At 40.9% G+C, this 24685-nt stretch overlaps 1 protein-coding gene across 5 annotated transcripts; it reads right to left on the bottom strand.

Moving 5' to 3' along the window:
* Positions 1–6007: 6007 nt before the first annotated feature.
* ints1 (integrator complex subunit 1) lies at positions 6008–24451 on the bottom strand. Of its 5 annotated transcripts, none has more exons than XM_078268956.1 (48): positions 24323–24451; positions 23959–24081; positions 23550–23840; positions 23227–23423; positions 22987–23124; positions 22719–22878; positions 22495–22600; positions 22171–22357; positions 21615–21760; positions 21385–21526; positions 21065–21241; positions 20861–20969; positions 20648–20768; positions 20467–20544; positions 20212–20369; positions 19807–19903; positions 19633–19724; positions 19473–19533; positions 18804–19001; positions 18189–18318; positions 17608–17787; positions 17233–17382; positions 16961–17140; positions 16741–16854; positions 15929–16096; positions 15489–15600; positions 15245–15403; positions 14457–14603; positions 14260–14358; positions 13853–13977; positions 13365–13619; positions 13120–13279; positions 12903–13034; positions 12394–12562; positions 11679–11805; positions 11453–11568; positions 11265–11352; positions 10907–11157; positions 9352–9481; positions 8990–9123; positions 8694–8886; positions 8445–8569; positions 8199–8308; positions 7890–8003; positions 7723–7793; positions 7534–7625; positions 7226–7335; positions 6008–7056 (listed from the first exon to the last, which is right to left on the bottom strand). In XM_078268956.1, the coding sequence occupies exons 2-48, from the start codon at positions 24011–24013 to the stop codon at positions 6941–6943; spliced, it is 6570 nt and encodes a 2189-aa protein (XP_078125082.1). In that variant the 5' UTR covers positions 24014–24081; positions 24323–24451; the 3' UTR covers positions 6008–6940. The 5 variants fall into 5 exon arrangements, with proteins under 5 accessions (XP_078125082.1, XP_078125084.1, XP_078125085.1 ...); XM_078268958.1 differs by having other exon boundaries at positions 11679–11802; XM_078268959.1 differs by having other exon boundaries at positions 16750–16854.
* Positions 24452–24685: the final 234 nt, after the last annotated feature.

Genomic DNA, 24685 nt, shown 5'->3' with positions numbered 1-24685 from the left:
CAGATATGAAAGGGGGAATGACATGCAGCAAAGGGCCGCAGGTCGGTACTGGCGGCCGCTGCGGCAAGCACTGAGCCTCTGTACATTGAAGTGCTACCATGAGAGCTAGTTTTTATCACTTCTTTTGGAATACTATACTATAACTTTAATTAATATACGATACTATCACTTTTTTATTCTCTTCACTATCACTTTTTTCGTCATACTATACTATCACTTTTTTCGTCATACTATACTATCACTTTTTTCGTCATACCTTACTATCACTTTTTTCGACATACTATACTATCACTTTTTCATCACTTTTTGTCGACATACTATGCGTATAGTATAGTATGCTATATACGTACCTATACTATACTTTATTAACATACTTTATTTTGTTGCATGGTGGCTCAGTGGTTAGCATTGCTCCAACTACACCAGCAAGTTAGCAGTTGACTGTAGCCTGTGACCCTTGGTTCGATACCTAGTCCAGGCTCTTATAAATTTTAATTTGACCTAACTTATTCATTACTCTTTCAGTTACTTCCTCATCCAAATTAAAGCTGGCAATTCAGTTTAGCACAAGCTTTTACATAAACTTTCATACCACTTTGGTATAATTAGTTTTTTTTAAGACAGTGTAAAAAACTTGGCGCTAGTTTGGCACAGACCGAAATTTAAATGTAAACTGTCAACTCAACATATTGAACTTGTGAAACTAGAATACCACTTTCTGAAACCAACTGGCGTGAGGTTGCTAGATTAACTTTCAGTGTAACAATACACTGAAACAGTATAAAAACATTCACTGTCAGATGTTTGCACTTAGTATTCATGTTTTATCCTGTGTTTGTTATTAACTGATACACTGCAATAATTAGTGGTGATGATGTATTCTTACCATCGTTGTAAAGTATCTAGACAGTAGTCAAAGTGTTAACACTTACAGAATTTTTCCATCTCAGATCAAAGCATACACATCAACACATTAACAGCCAAGACAGGAAGATTATTAACACTTTTTTTCTGTGAGCAAGGCAGCTGTAGCTTACTGTTGATAGATCTCTGATGAGATGATCGCCAGCACTGTCTATGTGAATTAAACACAGGTGTGTCAATTAATCTGAATATACATATCACCTAACAACACATCTAGCAAACTGCTCATCAGCTCAGACGGTGGTGAAAACATTCAGCTGTCAGTGTTGTCACGGCTGAACTGGATGGCTGAGGCAGCTTTGATCAGCCCGGGACCTCTGCAGCCGGCAGCTGGTCGGAGCCGAGGTGAGTCACAGGATGGTCATTCCTCTGCGAGCAGCGAGAACTGCAACTCCCTCACCTGTGGCCCTTTCATCTGCACCTGTTCAAACACTAAATTAATGCCTTAGTGGAGGCAGTGAAGAGATCAGTATTATGGTTTGACCAATTTGGATTTCTTTAAAGCTCATGTTGAGACTGAAAGACAATATTTAGTTAAATATATGTTTTTACGTCAAAAGAATTTCAAATATTCCCAATTTCACCCATAATTTGATTCCTGACACAAAACAATTCTGTAACAGCATTAGGAACATCATGGGACATTTAAACTCTCCAGTGAAATTTGACTAACAAAACATTTTTATAAGGTAGCCATATCCCGTATATAATTAGAAGGTATATTGACATATATATATATATTAGACTCTACATTACTTTAATGTAGGTGCATCAATGGGCGATATATAACCAGCCGATGCGTGTGTGTGTGTGCGTGTGCGACAGACAGACAGAGATTAAAAGAAATCATTTCTTGGGATTGCAAGTTTTGTAGGGAAAAAAGCGAAATAGATTAAAAGTGTCTACTTTGAGCTGTGGCTAAATAAACACTGTGTGATTGGACTGACGACTGAATAGCTATCTCCGTTTGTCCCTGGCACACAGGTAGTTAAAGGGATTTCTGGTCTGTCTGAAAGTAGACCCCTTTTCCCAACCCCCCAAACTACTGTTTGTCTGTGCCTGGGTCCTTTAATGCCCATTGATCCAGATAATCAGGGACAAAATTGGTGAAAAACCGGTGGGGGAGGTTCTGACAGTAGTTGCTCAAAAGAGCTGCTTGTGGATAATTGAAGGAGGCATTAAGACAACAATAGTAATGGCTTATGCCCGGCCTTATTGGTGTCTCAGGTATCTCTAGCTCCCTGGACAACAAGGCAACACTGGAGATTCACAGCTGAAATGGGAATCATCGTATCATTAGCAGACCTTCAACTGCAGGGACAGAATGTGCATTATCCTTGGGTTTAGTAAGCCACCAATGGGATGCCCTTCAGATGGCTTTAGTTTGAAATGGAATTGTTTGAGCTTGCATTCATTCATTGCAAAGTAGAGGGAAAGGGACATCTGAAATCCTCCTCAAATGTGTGTTTTTGGATTTCAGGTAACAGTTTTCAATTTGAAAACACTTTAGTCACCTTAAAATTAAAAAAAAGTGTTTGGCTTAATGTTGCTTCACTTGGTTTTTGGCAGAATGATGTATGTGCAGACAATAGAAGGCTGTTTTCACATGTATGTGCTGAAGAGGGAACATTTTTCTGTGCTTAAATCTGAGTTTAAGATGTGTGACACCACAACTATAATAATAACTACAATAATCATGGTCCAATATGCAACTTACATAAGTGTTATCTGGAAACTTGAAGACTCCTGTTCTGGAATTTGTTGCAGAAAAGCACTTTCAATAAATTAAAATCTGAATTAAATGATGCGGTCTATTTACCCCCCCCCCCCTTTTCTTTTCTTGACAGACATGGCTGAAGTGAATTACCTATCACGCTCTGCCCTCAGTGTGATAAGATACAATCTAACATAATGGAGATCATGAACACTGCACATTATTATTCTTTCTCATCCACAAGAAAGGCACTTTAGCTCATAAAGCAAGAGTTCTGCCAAATGTCATGCAAAGATGGATGATTATCGTCAGCTCCACTGTCATGGGAATATATCTATCTGGTGTAATTTGCAGGCTGGAACAGCAATGAGCACAGATAAGATCAATATTTAATGAAAGTGTAAGTGAGGCTTAAGGGTTGTCACTTATGCCTCTGCTGTTAATGACATGTCACATTATCATACTTATCAGATTGGGTCAAACTTAACTGCAATTACGGGCCTCATTTCTTTTTAATTCATTACAAATGTTGAATCATTTCAGTCGTCCAGCTCTGTGCAAACACACCGGGAATGTATTCTTGGACTGCTTGCATATGTATTTTAGTGTCAACATCAACTGCCTGCACAAACTTCAAACTAAAATCTATTAATGGCAGCGTGGATTGGTATAATTCAATCAGCACACTAACTTGGAAGAAAAGTGTATTTCATGGCTGAGGAAGCCCCTATGCATGCATCACTCTCCCTGGTAATAGTATCCCACAGTGAGCAGGCTGATTGTTTTAGTCCTGGATCACTGGCCATGGGATAAACCTGAGAGCCCAACCTGCTTTTCATGTCAAAACCTTCAAGGGAAAACGGCCACAATCCAAGGGCAATCACACTTGAGACATCAAAGTGCCAGAGAGAAGAGAGGCGAGAGATGGTCCACATTTTTTCCACAAAAGCCAAGTGCAACTCAAGCGTGGAGAAAGAGGAGATGATCTAAGGTGAGGGTGCCATTGAGAGGAAGACGGAGAGTAGACAGATGTGCATGGGCAGGTAGCAGCACATCAGGGCCCCTCCTGTAGCTGAGAGAGACACCAAGAAGCCTCTGCTGGACGCATTCCTGCTCGCTGCTCATTCACTGTCCACTTTCACATGGGCAGGAAGACCCATTGACAACCATATGCCTGCACTTTAAAACAATATTTCACAATCTAACATTCCCGTGGCCAGTGCTGGAAAAAGTATTCAGATCCTGTACTCAAGTTAAAGTTCGACCGATACAACAATGTAAAAATGCTTAATTACAAGTGAAAGTCCTGCATTCTACATTTTACATAAAAGTGGGGAAAAATACCGAAGTATTATCAGCAAAATATTTTTTAAGTATCAAAAGTGAAAGTCCTTGTTATGCACAAAATGTCCCTTCTGATGCAAAAATCTAAAGGTAGAATTTTACTGTTTTAGGAGGTCGAGGTGGAGCTAACTATATACAGTTTTGTAGTATGACTGTAGTACTTGTTTGTAGTTTTTACACTTTTTACTTCTCTTTGCTACTTTTTGTGAAACATTAAATTAGACATTTTTGGTTCTTGAACAATAATTAAAATCCATTTTAAAGACAGGGGGGAAACCTTTGTTGGAACTGCTAATAACTCGCAGACATCTGAAACATGACAAAGGACCTAAACTAAATACTGTCTTGACAATATGTTGTATTTTTTAAGATTAGCATTTGCTTTTTTTTATGTAGAATCGTAACCTGAAAAGTAATTAGTGTCGAAAGATGTCAAATAAATGTAGTGAAGCAAAAAGTAGAATATTTCCCTCTGCAATTTAGTGGAGTAGAAGTATTAAGTAGCATAAAAATAGAAATACTAGTATAGTAAACTATAAATACCTCAAAATTCTACTTAAGTAAATGGACTAGTTACTTTCCGCCACTGTAGATAACCATAGCTAAATAAATATATACTAGATGTGTTATTACCATGAAGCAAATGAATGGACAAATGAGCAGTTAGCTATTAGCAGCTGCATATCGGGGCATCCAGGCTTGTATGATGAATAAAGGCAGATGTTGTTAACTTGTCAGTGGTCCGTCAGACCATTCAGCAACAGGTTGCCCCCCCCCCCCTTCCTCCCACCACTTCCTCGTTAGCTGTCATTCATCTCTGTTCCGCCTCACTGCTGCCCAGCCAATAGGATGCTGGCGCCTGACCAAGAGCCCACGCTGCTAAGACTTGTGTTGTAAGTTGATAGATAACCATAAACAGAGCTTTCAGCTAGTTATAGGACACCATACAGGTGCAATTAACACATCAGACAGAGCCAGCAGAGAGAGATCAGCAGGTATGAGGCATGATGAGGTAGGACATGATTGGGTTTAAATATGAACAAGTTAATTATAGGAATGGATGTGTGAATACATATTCATTAAAGTGGATTTGGAGGCTTCATGAGGGTTCAGAAGACAAAGGAATACATATATAATGTATTCACAATGTCTTGGGTTTGAATTCTATACATGACTGTTGTCACAACTCAGCCTATTATATACATGTTGCCCAAACTGATAAAAGAAACATGGTTTTCAGTATGTTCTTGTTTTAGTAGTAATGTAGTCTGAGACAAACCGCTTTCAGCCAGCCAGCCCAGTTATCTCATTGAATGCCTGTTATTTCTGAATGACAGATTCCACTGACCCACCAGTGTGGGCATGTCTCACCCTCACTGAGGATCCTTAACCATCTTCATGTCCCCCTATGTAACAAAACACCAGCAGCAGTGTGTGCTGTAAAATGGCCTACCCACATAAGGTCTTCAAAGCACCTTTTGGTCTGTGTGATTGAACAATTACCGCCATGGTTAATTTACTATCAATAGGGACAACCACTTTCCTAGTTTACCGGCATGCCCACACGCTATTTAACTTTTCCCTATGACTCCATCAAGATGTTTTCAGATGAAGTCAGTGGCACTGGGCTAAACAACTCACACTTTCATGGCAAAATGGTTTCCATCACAGCATATGCATCACGCTGTTAATTTGTCTGTTGCACACCAATGAAGAGCAAGTGTAGCTATGACGGCTGTTTCCAGTTTTATCAGGATCCAAGAATTATTGGAAATTAAATGAAAGGCTATAAACCTTGCACCATTTATTATTCTCCGTCCATCTCGTTCAAGGTGCTAAAATCATTCTGAAAGGTAATAATTGGTTCTTTGGAAATGTGTGTTACAATTTCAACATTTAACTGCTTTCCAATTAAATAGTGATAAACGTCTGCATTGAATCCCTGTACTACAGTAGTTAACTGCTGAAATATTTTACACTATTCCCTTTCCATCAGGTAAAGCTGAAGTAAAAATACAAATAAGGCATATTTCAAAAGTTATTTTTATTCAGTTGACATCAAGGTGACTCATAGATGATGTTCAGGTAACAGTAAGCATTGTGATTTAAAAATAAATGACCAGTTCTTCTGAGTTATTTAAATAATTCAGAATTAACATTGTATCCAGGCAAGAACATATTTTGTCATTTTGGCTTCTTATTCTTCTACAAAAAACTTCGTTTTTTTAATAGTTGTTTATTAAAAACAACTACATATGACGCATACAGTCAGCTAAATTGTATAATGTCAATGTTTCACATTCAAACACATTCCAAACTAGTGTGCCATTTTTTCCAAATAAATGTTGAGCTCTGCACTTCGTTAGTGTATATTAGTAATTTAATAACTGCAAAAACTCCCACAAAAAAGTCTGAAAATGTAATAAAAACCTTTAATTTTAATTCAATTAGCCTTTTTTTATAATTATATGTTTATTATAATATTTAATAGTTTTTGTATATTGTGTTGTCTTTAACAGATTATAATAATATCACCTAATAATATTCCAATTCTTGTTATCTTTTCAAGTATTGGGTAATGTATCATTATCATGAGTTTAAAAATAACTTACATGCCATAAGTAGTACTAAATGTATTAATTCTGGCTTATTACTTTTATCATTGAATTGAATTATTACAATAACAGCAATTTCACAGTTTTAAGTATTACATTTACAAATCATTTAGAGGGAATTGTAATGCATTCTTTGAAGTTACTATATTATCCAGAAGTTATTACATTACTGGTAGCTACCAGCTCACTGGTGGATCCTTTAATCTGTACCATTCAAGAGCCAGAGAGTTTGTTAATGTCTCATTATCAAATTAAAGCAGTATTTGAACTCAAAGCAAATAAAAATAAAAAAATCAGCCCTGGAGTGCAGAAAATGAAGGACGTAGAGTTGTACGCTTTCTTGTTATGTTGTTGCTTCCATGTGAAGGACCTTCATGGACTCTGAGATCATTGAACTGGTGTCAATTTGTCCGTAGATACCCACTAAAAATGCCTTGTGGAGCAAGATGTCTGCGTGTTCTGTGAAGAAAAAAAGCACATGGATGTGTGACTCTGACTAGGACTTTGGGTGCATACTTCTTTAAATCACTTTTTGTCCTACGAAAAAATATAGCGCGGTCATGTGTTGTCATGCTGCTTCTTACAAGATTACTGTAAACAGATATTTGACTTAAGAGTATCTTCTTACCTTGACAGAGAAGCACATATTCTGGAAGATTCCTGAGAGCCGTCTGTACCACGTCGAAGTTACCACTGCCCAAACAGTACATGAAAGTTGGCAGGAAGTCTGTTGCCAAGCTGCAGCGGAGAAAACACACTATTACATAGTGAAAAGTGAATGGTAACAAATGAAAGTATGCACAGATAGATTGAAGATTGATTAATACACAGATAGGCATCACTGCACTGCATTATTTTTTCTTTATCTCTACACATTCTTTCTCAGTTCCAGCATGCTTTCTGTAGATGGGTTGTCCCGCAGTGCTGTAAACTTACCAGGGATTATTCTGGATGCAGCGTAGGGCAAGACTAAAGGCCATGTTCCGACACAACTCCTCAGAGGTTGTCATGAGTCTCTGCAGATCGTTCTACAAACAGTGACACAAGGTGGTGATTGATGGGTTACACACCGACAGGTAATACCCATGATCTACTTTTTTTTTGTTTATGTTGTTTATGACTCACAATGAAGTACTGGATGATCTCTGGACTCCTCCTCGATTTCTCATCCACCTCTGTCAACACTTCCAACACATCTATAGCAGTGGGGGGGGGGGAGGGGGGCAGTGTATTACTCATTATGATACAGGATTCATACCTGGGAAATTGCTGCAGCAGTGTGTTTTTTTTACCCTCGACTGCCTCTCCTCTAGACATCTTTTTCAGGTACATTGTCATGTCAGCCGCACTCAGTGAAACCGAGGCAGATATGTTGACTAGGGGCAGGGAACCAGTGGACAAGTCGTCTGGTAAAGAGGAAAAGCAATTCATTAGCAAAATTGTAGTTTACAAGAAATAATGCAACAGTGGCTCTTTAGACTTAATACATACAATGTCACCATGTATCTAGACAGAAAGAAAAGGTGATCTATTTTAAGTGCATTTTATGGGATTCATGTGAGCTAACAACCCCATGAACTCAAAGATCCCCCTGTGCTCACCATCTCTGTCTTCTGGCGTAACCTCTGAAGAAGACCTTTTCACTGGCAAAGTGAGTCCAGCCAGCAGAGATTTCAGTTGAACCAAGTCTGGGTTTTCTGCACACAGACACCTGGCAGGAGAAACAGCAAAACAAAATCTCTAACAAAGCCATTGTTGCTGTAAATACGATAAACTCATTGATGGTTTGCCATTCAATTGTCACAATTGCATCATTCAAAAAGATTCTTTTGCCATGATACACTTACTGCAAGATGTCAGAGTGCTTCTGTAAATAGGGAATGGCGGCCACTGCATCGTGGGTGATGTACTTCTGTGTGAACTGCAAAAACTTGTTAATGAAGACCAACGGAGAACGAGTCCTCTGGAAGTTCTACGAGAGGAAAGATGCACAAACACATATGAACATGGTAAAACTGTGATTTGTAGCTCTTTGAAAAAGTGGTTACGTCTGATCTCAGTCCTCAATCCCCTGGCGGAGATTTGACAGTGCCTACCCGAAGGACCTTCATAAAGGACAGAAGGCAGTCTTGAAGCGCCCTCCGGTGGTCGCTGTGGAAAACAAGCGGCTGCAGCAGCTCCAGGATGACGAGCACATTGCTAAAGAATGTCATGTGGTTTTGCTGCCGAAACTCCTGCATGTTTAGGTGGATGCGACCGTGCAAGAGACCTGCAATCATAGGCAGGTGTCTGGAAAAACAGAAAGGAAGAACAGTGTTACAGTCAGTGTTTGTAGACTAACTCCCAAAACACTTGTACATAGAGTACCACCTAGTTGTTGTTTTTTTTTCACCTGAGCAAAAGGACAGGGTGGGACACAGCCAGCTTCCTGCATGCAAGGTTGGCATCAGACACACGGCCCTCAACAGACTTTGAGTCTCCTATATCAGCAAGCAGTGTGACCAGACGATGCACCAGGACATCAAGCTGGGAAAAACACATAAAATAAGTATATACCATACTGTGAACTATCATAGTGATGTGTTGTTGAGTCGTCAAATACAGACAAAATTGTTTTATATGAACAGAAGAAGATGGGCATTATATCAGATCTCAATATTCAGCATTATGATCGACCTAAAATGTCACAACAAAACCACTTACATTTAGATGTTAATAACTATGTGGTCTATGAAACAGACAAGACAATTTTACCTTGCAGCTGCTGCCGTCTGCAGCACCTCCACTGCTGAAGGTGCCTTCAGGCAGGGTAACGTGCTGGATGACCTCAGGGAAGTGCAGATAGATCTGCAGCAGCAAGTTCTGGCAACGCTTACTCATGCCACTGAAAAGCAATATAAACAAAATGGGATGTATACGGTATGCTATGGTTTAGACAAGGCCCCAACTACAGGAATGTGCCATTCAACTTTAGGTGAAATACATTTTAGTATTGGTTTAGGACAGTTCAGCTGTCCATGGTAAAGCTAGAAGCTTAGTAACAAAGTAATCAAGACTGTGCTCCCTGATGTTATCGAGTTGTGTAGCTTGAAGCTATTTAATTGACAATGACCAATTTTGTGCAGCCATAGAAAGTTTGTCACAGCTTTTTAACTCAAGGGAGCTTCACTCTATAGTTTATAGTCTATAAGATTTAAAAAAAAAAAACGCAAACAATGTTCCCAGTTTTACAGAAAAATTACCTTGGGTTTTGTCAAATTCACTTTCTCCATCTCTTTCAACAGATTGTGAACAGAGCTGATAGGAGATCCCAGATTAGAGCATGATAAAGCATGTTTCTATTGTCTCTGTCTACAAGAGACAATAATTAATGTACACAAATACAAACTAGGCACATGAAAGACGTAATGTCATTCTGAGGCATTTGTCTTGAAGTCACTGTGGTTTCATAAAATCCTCTAAGGCTCTTGTCAGGCTCAAATGATGTGCTCTCTACTAACTGAAGAGTTTACTACAGCTATGAATTAAGCAAATCAGAGCGACCTTGACCAAGAGTCCGCTGTTTTTTCAACAGTTGGTGTGTAATCGGAATAAACGACAGCTTAACTGACAGCGAGGTTTCCCCAAGAAGAATGCTCAACATACAAGCAAGTGTTTATTTAATACAAGGCCAAAACCCTTTACTTTCAACATGTTTTTATCCTGCCATATTTTCATGAGCAACAATTTCACCAGAGAGCTTAGCTGTACTTAAAATACTGTAATTCGAAAGCTAATTTTGCTTGACCTTGGCCAAAGTTTCCTCATTAAAGTGGTTTAATAACCAGAGACATTTTCATGAAAGGAGGGTTTGCCTCCACAAAGAGTTGCACCGTGATCTCTGACAGCTAAGTCAGAGCAGGAATTCACAACACAGGGAAGTTTGGAGCTTCAGCCTTAATCCTCTTGGCTTCATTATAAAACACTGAGCTTTTAAAGAGATCACAGTACAGACGACTTCTGCTGGTTTTAATTTCACACCAATAGACCTAATTATCGAGTTTTCCCTGGTCCACAGTATTGTGGCTGACAGAGAAAGTCTGAAAAGTTAATCTGCAGTGAGAAGGAAAATCTAGTGCGATTTACCCCAAGTTTATCAGCACACCATAACAGGAAAAAAATGACTTTCCATATTTGGGCTAATTAGAAAGAACAATACAATGTGTCGAAATGGATGGGCTGAGCACTTTAGTGAACCTTATACGACAAAAGATGATAAGTATGTGTCTTCACATATGCAACTTACAAACACAACAAACATACAACATACCTGTCCTCCCATTTCTTTGTGCAGTAGATGAGGTACTCTGAGACTTTCTTGATGTTTTCTAGCTCTCCACTGCAGTAGGAGTGAAGGAGGGGCAGCCTGGACTGGATGAGGGAGCAGGAAGCCTGGTCCAAGCTGCTTTTGTCATCGCGGGGTGAGTCGCGACTGTTGAGCTCCGACTCGGACAAGATCAGGTCCACCAGGCTCATGAGCTCCAGAGAACTGAGTCGTAGCACAAACTTCTCCGTTTTCTTCTACACAGACCACACACACACACACACACACGAATGAACTCTGTCTTATCAAAAATGCTGAAAAAAAGTGTAACGAGGGACTTTGTATGTGGGCTTTTAGATCTTACTTGAGGAATCTTCTGGTCGCGTCCTTGCCAGATACGTGGGATGTGGCTGCACGCCCACAGGAAATCCAGGGCTGATGATGGGTCAAGTCTGAAAAACGTTACGCAGACACTTAACATAATCTCTCACTATAAGAAACATCATGCTTACTAAAAAAAAATAAAAAAAAATAAAATGTAAATGGGTATACTTGTAGTCTCTGCGCTTGCTGAGAAGAGCACTGATACACTGCAGGATGGTGGACCAGTTTGACTGATGTGTAAGCAAGGCCAAAAGATAAGGTCTGTAGGCAGGGGTTCCTCTTGCCTGAAATAGAGATATAGTAGGAAAGGATGCATCAGGAACGCCAAGCAAACACTTACTCTAGCGTGATAAGACAAGAGAAGTACATTATCTGCAGGCAATGCTTATCTTACCTTGTTGAGGGCAAACAGCAGTTTCTGTTGAAGGTCTGGACACACTGAAGTGACCTCAGGGTCGAGATGCTCCAGCCAATCAACCAGCAGCCCAGAGCTCAGTCCCGACTTTGTCACCTCGGAGCTGCTGGCAAAGGTGAAACTGAAAGGTTACCTCTGTGGAGATGTGACTCAACCTCTATTCAATTCCTATAGCCTTAATCAAGACCTCAGAATACAGCTGAGCCAAAGATGCTATGCACAATGTGCTGGTTTATTACAACCTACAAGTCAAACATTTTGACATTGAGTCAAACCTGTCTTGGTGATACAAAATGTTTCACACAGTAGTAACATGGCTTCTACAGTTAAATCACTCCACTTTTCTAACAATACACAGACAGTATTCTATACAAATACATGTTATCACTCCATCTACTTGCACAAGACCTTGCATGTGTCAATGAGCATCTTTCAGTATGTACCTGCCTCAGTGGCAGTTATTCTGTGAAGTGTTCAGTGGTTTTCACAGCAAATGAATCTGTAAAGCTGCAAAACCAATTAAACATTTTCGAACCAAATCCAATAGCAGTTTCCGAGTACAAGGCCACAGACAGCGGGCGCTGGCGCCGCTTTGCTATTTTTTTGTCACAGGCAGCCGTGTTTGTCATTTAGTCCTGTCAAATATAAATGTTTCTTGCATGACTTGAGAGGGAAATAGAATTGCGGTGCTCACTTGTTAGAATCCACTTCCTTTTTCACAGCTCGCTCCTCACTTTCCTGAAGCAGCAAGGAAATCACTGTGGCAACAGGGCCAGCGGTCCCGTTCTGTGTACCAACAGTCATCAACAGAGACAGTAGCTCCTCCAAATACGGCGACTTCACCTCCATCAGCCCTTGTAACACTGGAATATAAGAAAAGACAGCCCGCTTAGCTTGGACTGCCATTATGCATCCTTCGGTTCACAATGTCTATAAAACAATTCACTGCAGGTTTTGTCCTCAGTTCAGCTTTTATTGTAAAAACACGTTTTGTTTTCTGTTATATATGCTGCTGATAAAAATCTAAAAATGTTCTCGGAGAGATCCATAGTTTTAAGTGTCAAAATGTATACTTCTATTAAAATTATTGTTAAAAAAAAAATCTCAGTCAATCAGCTAATTATTTGACTAATGTTTAAAACACTAAATGTGATGCTCACTTCAGACAAATTCAATGCACATCCACACAATGACTATCATTACCTTTCCCAATGAGCTCTGGTTCTGCATTGCATCTGTCTCCAGCCTTCAGCATTGCAATGATGGCTATCAGAGGCACTTCAATATCTCTGCGATATGCCAAAGCCTCCGCCAGGTGGAGGAAACCTGTACGCACTGCAGGGCAGAAACACTTGTCACCCACTGATGATATACAATGAAATAATCAACATTTGAAAAGATAAAGAGTGGAGGTGCTTACCATCATTGTGCCTGTGTTTGTGAGAGTTCTGACCAGCGAAGGTTTTGAGTAGAGTCTTTAGTGGTCCTGCCTCCACAGTTGGGTTGTCTAACCAGATTAACATCTCAACAATGACCTTAAGGAAAAGTGAGGAGAAAGCCATGTCCTGGGACACTAGACGCTGGAAATAACAAGAAAAAAAGTATTATAGTCTAATGTGTTATGACTCAACATGGAATTTTGCGCCAATTGTCAGCAAGCCTTACCTGGTAGAGGTGAAGTTGGCGCATGAGAGGACAGGACAGGGCATGGCTGTGGTGCATTGATATGACAATAGGCCCTGCGTGAGCAGAGGTGAGCAGGGCCGCAATGGCCTGTAGGAGCCGAAATGCCAGCCCACCCTGCTGAATTTGGCCCTGCTTGGCCCGCATCAGCTCTTTAGCCAGGGCCTGCTGCAAGGCCAGAGAGAGCTGGCTGGGAGGGGGGCCGTGCCAGCGAGGGTCCACTTTAAGGGGGAATATCTGTGAAAGCAAGGGAAACAGAAACATGTCAGTTTGACACAGAAGTGACTCAACAACAGCTTGGAATACCTAAAGGGAATCAACTTTTTTTAGAGGTGAATTTCTTTTGTAATCAACAATTGACATTTAGCCGAAATGAATAGTGTTTTAACCCCATGTTATCCAAAACCTTCAAATGAAAAGAAAACATCCTACCACAAAGAAATATGAATAAAACACATAGTAAATCCCACCTGAAGCAACATGCCAGTGAGATCATCATCAGGCCCGACTGCAGGAAGCTGACTGGCTGCTCTCATCTTCACAGAGCTATGGGGCGTTTCCACGGTAACTTTGGCCTTACTTGTTTCAGCAGAATCTGTCAGGAGGGATGTAGTCAGGACATGGACTAATTTAGATTATTTTCATACATGTATAACATTTTTTGCCAGATACTTCACATTTAAAGCACTATGCCATCTAAAAGATTATGTGCAAGTATAAAAAATCTTAATATTGTTAGACATATTTACAATGTTGTGAGTAATAAAAACGTTCAATGCGAGTAATCCTAACATTAAATGGAGAAAACTACTTGAATGTCATATAATATAACCTTAAACAGCACATACTCAATCATTTGGAGGCTAAAGTCACCAACCTCTGTGTGGAGGAAGAGAGGAGCTCAGTAATGAATGGAAGGTGTGCCCCCCAGTGGCACCTCGCTCATGCTGCACTTCAACCAGGTGGGCCATGTAATCTATTGCAGGATACATACAAAGTTTGATAAATCATAATTATCTTAAGACTATAATATCTCAAACCATTTCAAAAGTAGGATATCTGCAGCACTCTTACGCTTGTCCATGATGTTCTGTTCCAGCGTCTGTGTATCATGAGAGACAGCCTGATCCAAGTACTGCAGCAATTTACTCATGCTGGATACAGGAATACCAAAGGACTGTACAAACAGCAGCAGCTGCTGAGGCTCCAGGTCTTGTAAAGCTAAGAAAAACATGTATTGTTCCATTAAAAATGTATTTATTCCTTTATTTGATAGGGACAGAGCACGTTAATAAACATCAGTATAAAATACAAGCTGTAAACATGCCAGAGTTAGCAAAAATGCTAATTTACATCCTTAGTCCCTAGGCAGGTAACAAAAATAGAACATTAAAAGTAACAATATATAGATACAAGTATACATACACAGGTAGAAGAGGAATAAATACATTGTGCAACATTTCAGTACTGTAAAAGTGATCACAGTTCTGGTTTGCCTTAAGCCATTGTTTCAAAAATGAGTCTTAAAAGTGGAATATGTAGGGCACACCTTTTTGAACGTGGTAGACATTTCCAGTATTTACTTCCCTTTACCGACAGCACAGTTTGTCCAAATGTTGTGCGCCTATATGGCCCTCTTTTTAATGAATTAATTTAAAGGAGGTGGGGAAAGCCCATACAGAGCCAAACATATTTGAATTTTTTTAATTCTCAAAGTTGAAGAAATTATATATTTTTTAAATCAATTTTTAATCAAAAACATTTATGGCTTTCTTGAAAAGTATAATGTTTTAAGTGTTGTTATACAGTACCTGTAAGTGACTAGTTAGTGAAATACTTTTATGTACTATGGCAAGTTGTACCTGCATCAACCAATCGAGACACCTCTGATCGGATCATCCTCAGTTTCAACCAATCAGGCAGCAGGAGGGCCTCTTCTGAGGTGTCAACCAGGAAGGCAGTGGGTAGAGGTTTCTTGTCGGGGAACCAAATGTCCAAAAGAGCGTAGAAATCACTCTCTCCTGTGAAAAATGCACAATGGTAAACATGTTCTTACAGCCCCTTTACCACTGCAAACATTGCAAACTACAAAGTGAGCAGGACTACCTTTGGGAGGCCCCAGTGTCAGCAGAATAACCATGGCATGGACTACAAGGATGTGCATTGTAGCAGTCTCTCCTGTGGTCCAACGCAGAAACACCTGGTCCTGAGATTCTGACTGGAGGAAGTGTCAAGCAGTGTTATCATGCAATTACCCCCCCACTTTTTCTATCCAGGCCGACAGACGTCAAACTTGGATTCATCTTCAATTGCAGATTAAATTTCAGTTGTAGCTTCAAAGCATATTTCTCAAATCTGCTGATTGGTTCCTGTTGTGTTTATTTTTTCTAGCACTCACTATCAAGATCATTCAAGGATTTTATGGAACTAGCAGAATATTCTTAAATGTGTCACGTACTTTGAGCCTGTGAGAGGATCAATACAAAGTAAGCCATGATGTAAGTCACGATGTAGTTCAGTTAGTAACAACTCCTGCCAGTGCTCACCCAGCTGTAAAGATCTTCGCCCTCTTTGGTCTTCCTCATTCTCTTGATGTATGTAGAGAAGATGGTGAGGAAAGCACTGAGCACAGCATCAGACTCAGGTCTGCAGGAATGCTTGGAGAACAGGCTGTTCATGATGGTAGAACGCTCAACGATCAGCCGGGCAACGTCCTATAGAGAGTGATTGAGGATCTGATTAACGTCAGCACAGTATTTCCTCTAGGATTCTTTTCAGCAACGGGGGGAAAGGTTTAGGGTTAACAGAAAATTTGCTGTCGCTAACTGAACGTCTGTCTCCGGAGCTCCGTCTGTTCTCTTCCCGCCAAAGTAGTCTCCTAGCGGCAGGGAGTGAGGCAGAGGGACCCCGGGGTGTGCTAGCTAGCTAATTATTTTATCATTTGTTGTCTGATAAACAGTACATTCATCAAATTCATTGCCCCATATTGCTATTTTCCAAGCTACTGTAGCAGTCATACTTCGCAGGACCCACGTGAGCGCGGTTTCCATGGGAACACAGCCATCAAGGATTTTGTCCCCGTTTGTCACTCTGGCTGAGTAGAAAAAGGCTGTACTTACGCTGTTGTTTATTTGGTTGTCATGACTTATCCCCACAGTGGAGAGAAAGCAGACGGCCGTTCGTTTGAGTTCAGTGGAGCGGACAGCTCCGCAGAGTCGTGTAATTGCAACTTCGTGACATTTCATAAACTTCTGAAGCAGCGGCGGCAAAATGTATATACGGGAAACACTGGCACTGCTCAATGAAAACAAAACAGATTCAAGAAAAGAATGTAATGTAATGAATTTAAACAACTCGCCGTAGTTACCAGGGCCAGATCATTATGAGAAGACTGCTCCTCCACTGGTGCATGCTGGGATAGGTAGATGAGATAGGCACTGATCGTCTGTGGATCTGTCTCCATGTGAATAGCCTTTAAGAAAGCAGACAGACAAGACACCCATCAAACTCCTTGTAATTAATCCTTCTAAAAAGGCATTTATTTCCAGCTATAGTTTACTGTGGAGTCAGACACTGACCTGCTGCAGAGCAGTGGATGTCATGCCCCTGACGCTGTCAAACAAGGGGAGTTTTGGGAGATCTTGTAGCAGCCACTGGTACCCTGGCAAGAGCTCGGCATCTGCAGAGTCTTCTTCCATGGGCTGATCCCGCTCATCTCCGTCTTTCAAGCCTCCTTCAGTCAGCACCAATGACAAACCCTGCACACAAATATATAATGTAAATGGAGTTATGTTTAAACAGTAACACAATGCTACTAGAGATGGGGGTTTTTCCGCTTCCAATATGGTACCTTCATGGCTAGGACCCTCGATGCCACCTGAGAAGAGCTGAGACGACGCAGAAAGTAGTCCAGCACTTCACATGTTGTCTGTTCGTCAGCCTTAGGACCTAACAAAAGATCCTGGAGCCGTTCAAGTAGCTGCCTTTGCTTTTGCTGTCTCTAACAGAAAGGAGGTAGGAGAAGGAGATAATAATTCAGGACTAGTCAAGAATCATAAGATGCACTTAAATATAAATAAGCCCAGGTATACATTTAGCATGTTAATTTGAGCCCAAAGACTAATAAAAACCAGACATTAGGAAAAATTAAAAAGCAATGTAAAACTGGACAGTTTCAGTAGTTACTGCCTGCCAACAGTAAGGTATGTTGGTATAATCAACACACTTGTCTCTTCTTGGCTTTCTGCTCTTTGCTCTCTCCCTCTTCGTCATCCTCTATTGGCAGACTGTCATCCGCAGCATCATGCAGTAGGAATTCACACAGGCACTGCACTGGAAGCACATCCAGGGACCCCTCACTGGACTGGACCAAATCAGCCAACCACGGCATGGACTGAGAGGAAGCCTGTGAAGAATTGAAAATGTACTACAGTTACAGGACGCACACTGAAGACAAAAGCCTTTAGAATAATGTGTTATTTCTCCTCTTTAAGTCAGGCTCAAATTGGTCTTGACCAATGTTTTTGCTGCCAATAAATCACTCAATTCCAAATGAAAAGCAAGTTTACCTAACTAAAGATTTTGGATTCTAACCCAAAGCAAGTCCAGTATAGCACCAAGCTAATATCTGTTACACGTGATGTGCTTGTTGAGACAAAAATACAAAATAAATAGGTAACATAGCTGTCAACTACATCTGCTAAGTTTTTAGTGAGTCAGACATATGTTTATTTTGTTCTATGAGCAGTGGAAAGGTGTTTCCGTATGTATTGGGCCATTGTGTAGTAGTGTGTCCATGGCCATTACCTGTCTCTGGATGATGTTGAGGAGGAAGTCTGGGTTGCGGCTGCGACAGAGGAGATGTCCCAGACGCAGAGACTGGTTGAGGGTTTTCACCTGCTCCTGGATCTGAGGAGGAGGTCGACGAGGAGGACCCCTGAGCACAAACAAAAACCATGAGTCCATCTTCCAGTCACACAGCTGTAAAAACACTTTCATCAAGATTTTAAGAATGCTAATAGAGATTAATACAGGACTTCTTACAATATAGACTGACAAGGATTTTCTAGTGGTAATAGCTGCATCACGATGCGTCAAATACATTTTTCTATTAAAGCCATATAGGATATTTAATTCATAGCTTTTCAAGCTTTAAAAACAAAACATTCTGCAGTGCTCTAATACTAAATAAATTGGATACATAAAACTACAGCACTGAGCACATGGCACTTCCTGAATGTGCAAAACATAACAGATTATGTAAACAGAAAGGTTGTTAGGCCTACATTAAATTGTAAACAGAAATAATCGATTATGGCCCGGCCGAATATCGATGCAGCATCATCCATGTCCACGATTCGATGCTTCGATTATTTGATTAATTTCAACACCTCTATAAGGTAATTCCTCTTGGTCTCTTACTGTGGATCCAGACTGGTGAGCTGAGACAGCAGCAAGCTGTTGCTCTCTGTGATGGTCTGTTTGGTGGAGGCTGCTGCCAAGTGGCTCTCAAAGGCCAGGATCTCTTGTTTCTCTCTCTGGGAGATCTGCAGCTCCCTATTGATCATCTCAGTCTTTGTGTCCTCGTCCGCAATGGTGCATGGAGGGTAGGTGCAGTTGCTATGGAAGCATAGAAAGATGTGTGTTAGCTTTTCAGCTTTGTTATCCTGGAACTGTTCTATTCTAAATGCAGGAGTCATACGCATTTTAACCAATACTTTTCGGCAAATTTCCATGACTATGTATTCCTGAAAATGTCAGTCGACATACAATAAAAATAGAAATCTGTGTTAAAGTTTACCCTCAGAGGTTTAGCAATAAAATGAATGACAATGTATGTGATTCATAGTGGGATTCGTAATATCGTGCCCCGAATAGAACATTGAGGTTAGAACGGCGTGAAATACATTTATTAATCACATATTATTATGCTGTGTTAAAAAAAAATTCCATGACTTTTCCAAAACTTTCTGGGTCTTTTTATGTTTCCAAAACCTTTCCAGGCCTGGAATTTGCATTTTTTTAAATTCCATAACTTTTCCAGGTTTTTTCAAAACGTATGAACCCTGTAAATGACAACTTTTAACCTACTTTGTCATAACCATCTCCATGAGCATTTTCAGAGTAGGATAGCCATCCCAGGCAGCCAAACCTAAAGGACAAAATGTTAGACAATATATTGTTAAAGAATATTTAATAGCTTAAAAGTAGCTACTCTAATGTATGCAACATAGAAAACGGAATGCTGTACCTATTTTCTGAGGATTAAACGCAGCCACCACAAGCAGCAGCAGCCATGCCTTCCAATACAGCGTGGATATAGCCAAATTTGGCGGTTGGTACCTTAAATATTAAGAGTACTTTGTTATTTTACACTGTAAACTGTATGACCTGAAAGTGTTTGACAGATGACGGTTGTAGATACCCTGCAGGCAGCTGAATGTTCTCTGGGTGGTGGTATGTACACAGATTCAGCACCGCATCAATGAGTTGGATCCTCTCCACTTTCAGGACCTCCAGGTCTGTTTAAAAAGAAGCCATCGGTCAGCTCTATGGACTCAAACTGACATGTCAAGAATCATGCCAAGAAGTATTCAAACAATTACAATGAATACCATATTTCCTTTGTTCATACTTTCCTAACATGCATCTTTTCTGACTTGTGAGGATAAGATGTGAATGAGGAGTAGGCCCCTTGAAAGACTTAAGTTGGCTGCTCATTAAACTGAGACACGTGTTTACCAAACGTCCAAATATTCTGCCAGAGAGAAATATACAAAGCTTTAACTGTGATCATAAACAGTTACAGCCTAAGTGGATCATGACCCACCATCAGACTGAACTCCAGCAGCCCTCTTAACCAGGTGATCTGCGAGCTCCATGGCATCGGCTGGGCCCAGGGGCAAATCACGTGACAACCCGATCACCAGAATGCGCATCAGTGTGTCCTCCAACAGAGGCACCTCGGAGCAGAGGCGAAGGAAGAAACTGAGGAACAATAAATAAAACAGCTTTGTAAGGTGACAGTGCTAGATATAGTCAGGAAATCAAACATGCTTAGTTTGAATAATGGAAGAAAACTCACTTTCTGTCACTCTCTGGAGGCCAGTTGTCCCACTTGTAATATGTCTCAGGTTGCTCTGTGAACAGCACTTTGTGAAGGCTGCGTGCGGACAACAAGATAATTCATTTACAAAGTAGCTGAAAACATGATTTAGCTTGTGCAGTTTGAACAATAAACACATCAGATACATGCAGTTACCAACCAGTGAACGTAGTCTTTTGCGCCAACTTTGCTGATGGTAGGAACCACGGTGTGAAGCCACCACACAGCATCTCTCTGGATGGCAGCTATCTGATTCTGAAACGACCTCAGGCCCTCCAGATCTAAAAAAAAAACAGACATATGTTTAAGGCAAAGGTAATCATGCGTAATATCGTTACTAAATATATCATTAGAACAAATACACAGCACTCACTCTTATTGTCTCCTTTGTCCCACGCAATGCCTGCTTCTTTGACCTGAGCGGTGATGCCCAGCATCATGGAGACAGTCAGTAAATCTGTAACCTGGATGACAAAACGCTCCTATGGGAGAGACAAAGATAAACCGTTCAAAGTCCAGTATAAATACATGAAGATAAAAGCTGAAATAACTATGGGATTTTCACATAGATACATACTTTGAACTCCATGTCCACATAGCTGGTCTCCTTTCTCTCCTGCATTAAACCAAAGCAGAAGGACTGGAAGTTAATCTCGTGCTTGGTCTGTTTGATGATCTCTCTCAGCAGGGCTCGGGAGGCACGGAGGTAATCATCCTTGTTGGTTAGCAGGTCCTGGAACACCATCGCCAAGAACTACAGACACAATGGAAGACAGGGAGAATGTCGATTGTGAGAAAACAATAGAATTTAAACACAGATACTTATGATAGATTAAAATAGTGAAATGATCTCCAAACTACTATTTGTTTAAACAATTCAAAAGTCTGTAGTTTCACCTTTGGAGCCTGTTCTGGGCTGTGCTGCAGCACTGTGTGGAGGACTTGCATGTTGTTAGGATTCCTGGCATTGGACAGCTCATTGAAGATCACCAGCTTCACCGTAGTGCCCAGGTTGTCTCTGTTAGCGTTGAGCAGCTCCCTGGAGAATCACGGCCAAAGCATCAGTTAGTGGAAGGCTCCACGTGTAAAAACGAGTAAGAAGTAATACCAAAAGAGACTCCACAGACCTGACACACAGCATGTATTGGTTGAGGAGGACTTTAGGTTTGAGTCGGATCTTGATCAGGTTGGAGATCACCTCCATGTCATCCGATCCCTGGGTGTTGCAGTTCATACACAAAGACATGAGGAGGTCTTGAGCTGGTCGAGTCAGCTGTGCACACACAAAAACAAAGAGAGTGAGTTAATCAACATTCATCTTCATATTCATGATTTCACATACACAAAAGCTGTGAAAATATTAGATATTAAATTAATATTGCAGTATATTGTTGCGTCTCTTGCATTTAACAGTCAATGCACTGTTATCAATATTGCAAGAGAATGTATCACAATATTGATATTAATGTATTGACTTCATCGTTCTTTTTTTCATTCATTTTTTGCCATTATAAGCTACCTTTTACCTTTCATTATAAAGATATTGTGACAAATTCACCCTGCAATTCACTCCCCAAATGCAGTATTTTACTCCAGGTTGCGGACAGATAATACTACTAACACAATGAGATACTGGGAAATTGAGTTTCACAAGTGGTTTATTCCAGGATAATTGTTGATCACCTTTGGGTTCTGGAGCCACATCTCCAGCCTCTGCACAGCCATGAGCCGTGCCTCTTTGTAGCCACACGTGGCCGTGAGCAGACGCAGCAGGTTTCGGGACACGTTGTCCATCGGCTGCCTGCGGTTCAACTGATCCCTGAGGACGTCGAGCACATAGTCCTCCACGCTCTCTGCCAGTTCTTCATACCTACAGTACACCAGAGGGTGAGACAAAAGACTAAATGGTCCAGAACTCAGTACATTTTTTTAAATGACTTAATTGTTATAACTTAATAAAAAATATTGTATCTAAAACTTAAACATGAATCTGAAAAGTTCTCATACCTCGGCATAATCTGCCCTTCATCCTCAGGGCTGAGTTTCTCCTCAGCTATCAGCAACTCAGTCTGGCTGTCGTCCTCATCGGGGGTTGAGGGATGAGGGCTGCTACCTAAAAAACAAAACATAAAAAAACAAAACAAAAGCAGCATAAATACTCAGCACATGTTTCCTGCATCAGCAATCCTAACACCCAACAAGCCAGTGTGTTTTTCTCAATGTAACTGTACCTGCACTGAGATCTCCACCAGAGCGGCCAGTGTCAGCCTGCAGCAGCATACTCTTAGGGGGCATCTTTGTCCCAAAAGCAGTCTGGATGTTGTCAACAAAATTCTTACAGTGAGAACTGTCCACCCAGATTCTTTCTCCAAGAGAGTCCTCAATGTACACCTGAAAATACATTTTGGATTGATTGTCTGAAAGAGTTCCTACATTAGCTAAAATAAAACATTATTAAAAAAGGAAATAAAACAGTTTTGAGTGTTAGGAGATTCTCACTTTTACAAAGATCTCTGGCCAGTTCTCGTCGTCCTCGTAGGCTGCCATCAGCAGATTGCAAGCAAGAACAGACACAAGACTGTTCCCCTTCGCTTTAAAGTTGATGGAAGCATCCCGACGCAGGAGGCTGCACAAGGCCTTGTGACAAAAGTGAGACAGGTGGAAAGTCCAATCAAATTCCATCATCTGTGAGGGGAAATACCTTTGCAAGGCTAACACAAAGTCAAAGAGAAATCTTACCTCAATAATTCCTTCAGTAGCAAAAACGTTGGGCCTGATTTTGGCCAGGAACATGAGACTGAGGTACAGTGTTATGTCAGGCTTGGCTCGGTTCATCTTGAGTTGTTTCACTGCCCCACACAGCAGTCCCTCAATGCGGTCATCATTTCCTTCAGACTCTGCAGCTTCAATCTCATCCAGCAGCACTGCCGGTGACACTACAATAAAAAAAGAGGAGTTTGATCTTCCCTTGCAACTATGGCAGTGTAAAATATACAATATACATTTTGTAGCCATTTCTACGTTAGCTTTTTCAAGTTTAAAAACAAAAGTAATTGGTTTACCTTCAATAGGTATCACCGATGGCTCCTTTATTGAGGGTGATATCGCCCTCTTGTCCACAGCTGCGACATCAGCGAGTCGTCCAAGAGCACTGACTGGAGGGGTGGTGGATAGTTTGGGCCGCTTGGTGAGGCTGGACAGACCCGATGAGGAGGGCAGAGTGGAGGAAGTCTCTCTCTTACGGTCAGCAGGTAAACTTGTGGATGCTGGCTTCAGCAAGACAGCGGGGGCTTTGGGCTCTCCACCCTGGCTCTTTGATCCCAGAGCAATGAAATCTCCTGGTGGAGGGTGACCTGGGAGAAGCAGACGTCAAAGAAGATTGTAATTTCCCTCTGCTTTGTTTACCGTCTTTAACATAAGACGAGCAAACTAACACTAACGTTAGATTGCAATGGGTTGGCTTTATAGTACCTGATGGTTTTGCAGCACTGGGGCGCCTGAGAGTTGTAGGCTTTGGACGATTCATCTTGACTAACAGGCACAAGTCAAATTCACAGCAGGTTAAGTGGGTGACATTACTTAGCTTGGTGTATTCTGCGTGTGAGAAAAACACAGAAACCCAAGCAAACGTAAAACACACAAGTTCAGTAACGTTAAGTCTGCATGCTGTTAATTACATCTATATTAACAGTAACAAACAAACAGGACAAAACCTGCTAGGCTAACGACAACAAATGGCTGTTAGCAACTTTAGCTAACTTAACGGTGTCAAGCGCAGCACTGACAGTGATCTAGCATTAATTGACCTGCACATTTAAGTTTAAAAGTGGCTCACGTAGTTATTCGGTCTCATGAAACTGATCATGGTTATCCTGAACGATGCACTTTAAACAGAAATTAACGTAAAGCGACTCAAAGGCTATCAGACAATCTGAGCCATGACGGCTCCTTCTTCTTCTCTGTATCAATGTTGTTCGTTAACAAACAACGTGCATACCGCCGCCTAGTGCCAGGAAGTGTCATTGATGACAATCCCCGTTACTTCTACTTTGAGCTGTTTATTCTGCTTGTCACGGCGTGTATCTATGATTTACTTTGTAATTGTTCACCGGATTATCATTATACCATAATGTCTAACTTGATAAAAGAGTAGTACTGTGTTGTAGTTACTCACTGTGACCACCAGAGAGCAGGAAAC

The sequence above is a fragment of the Sander vitreus genome, chromosome 15 (genome assembly GCF_031162955.1).
Source record: "Sander vitreus isolate 19-12246 chromosome 15, sanVit1, whole genome shotgun sequence".
NCBI classification, from domain to species: domain Eukaryota; kingdom Metazoa; phylum Chordata; class Actinopteri; order Perciformes; family Percidae; genus Sander; species Sander vitreus.
This window is presented reverse-complemented; position numbering and strand designations above follow the sequence as displayed.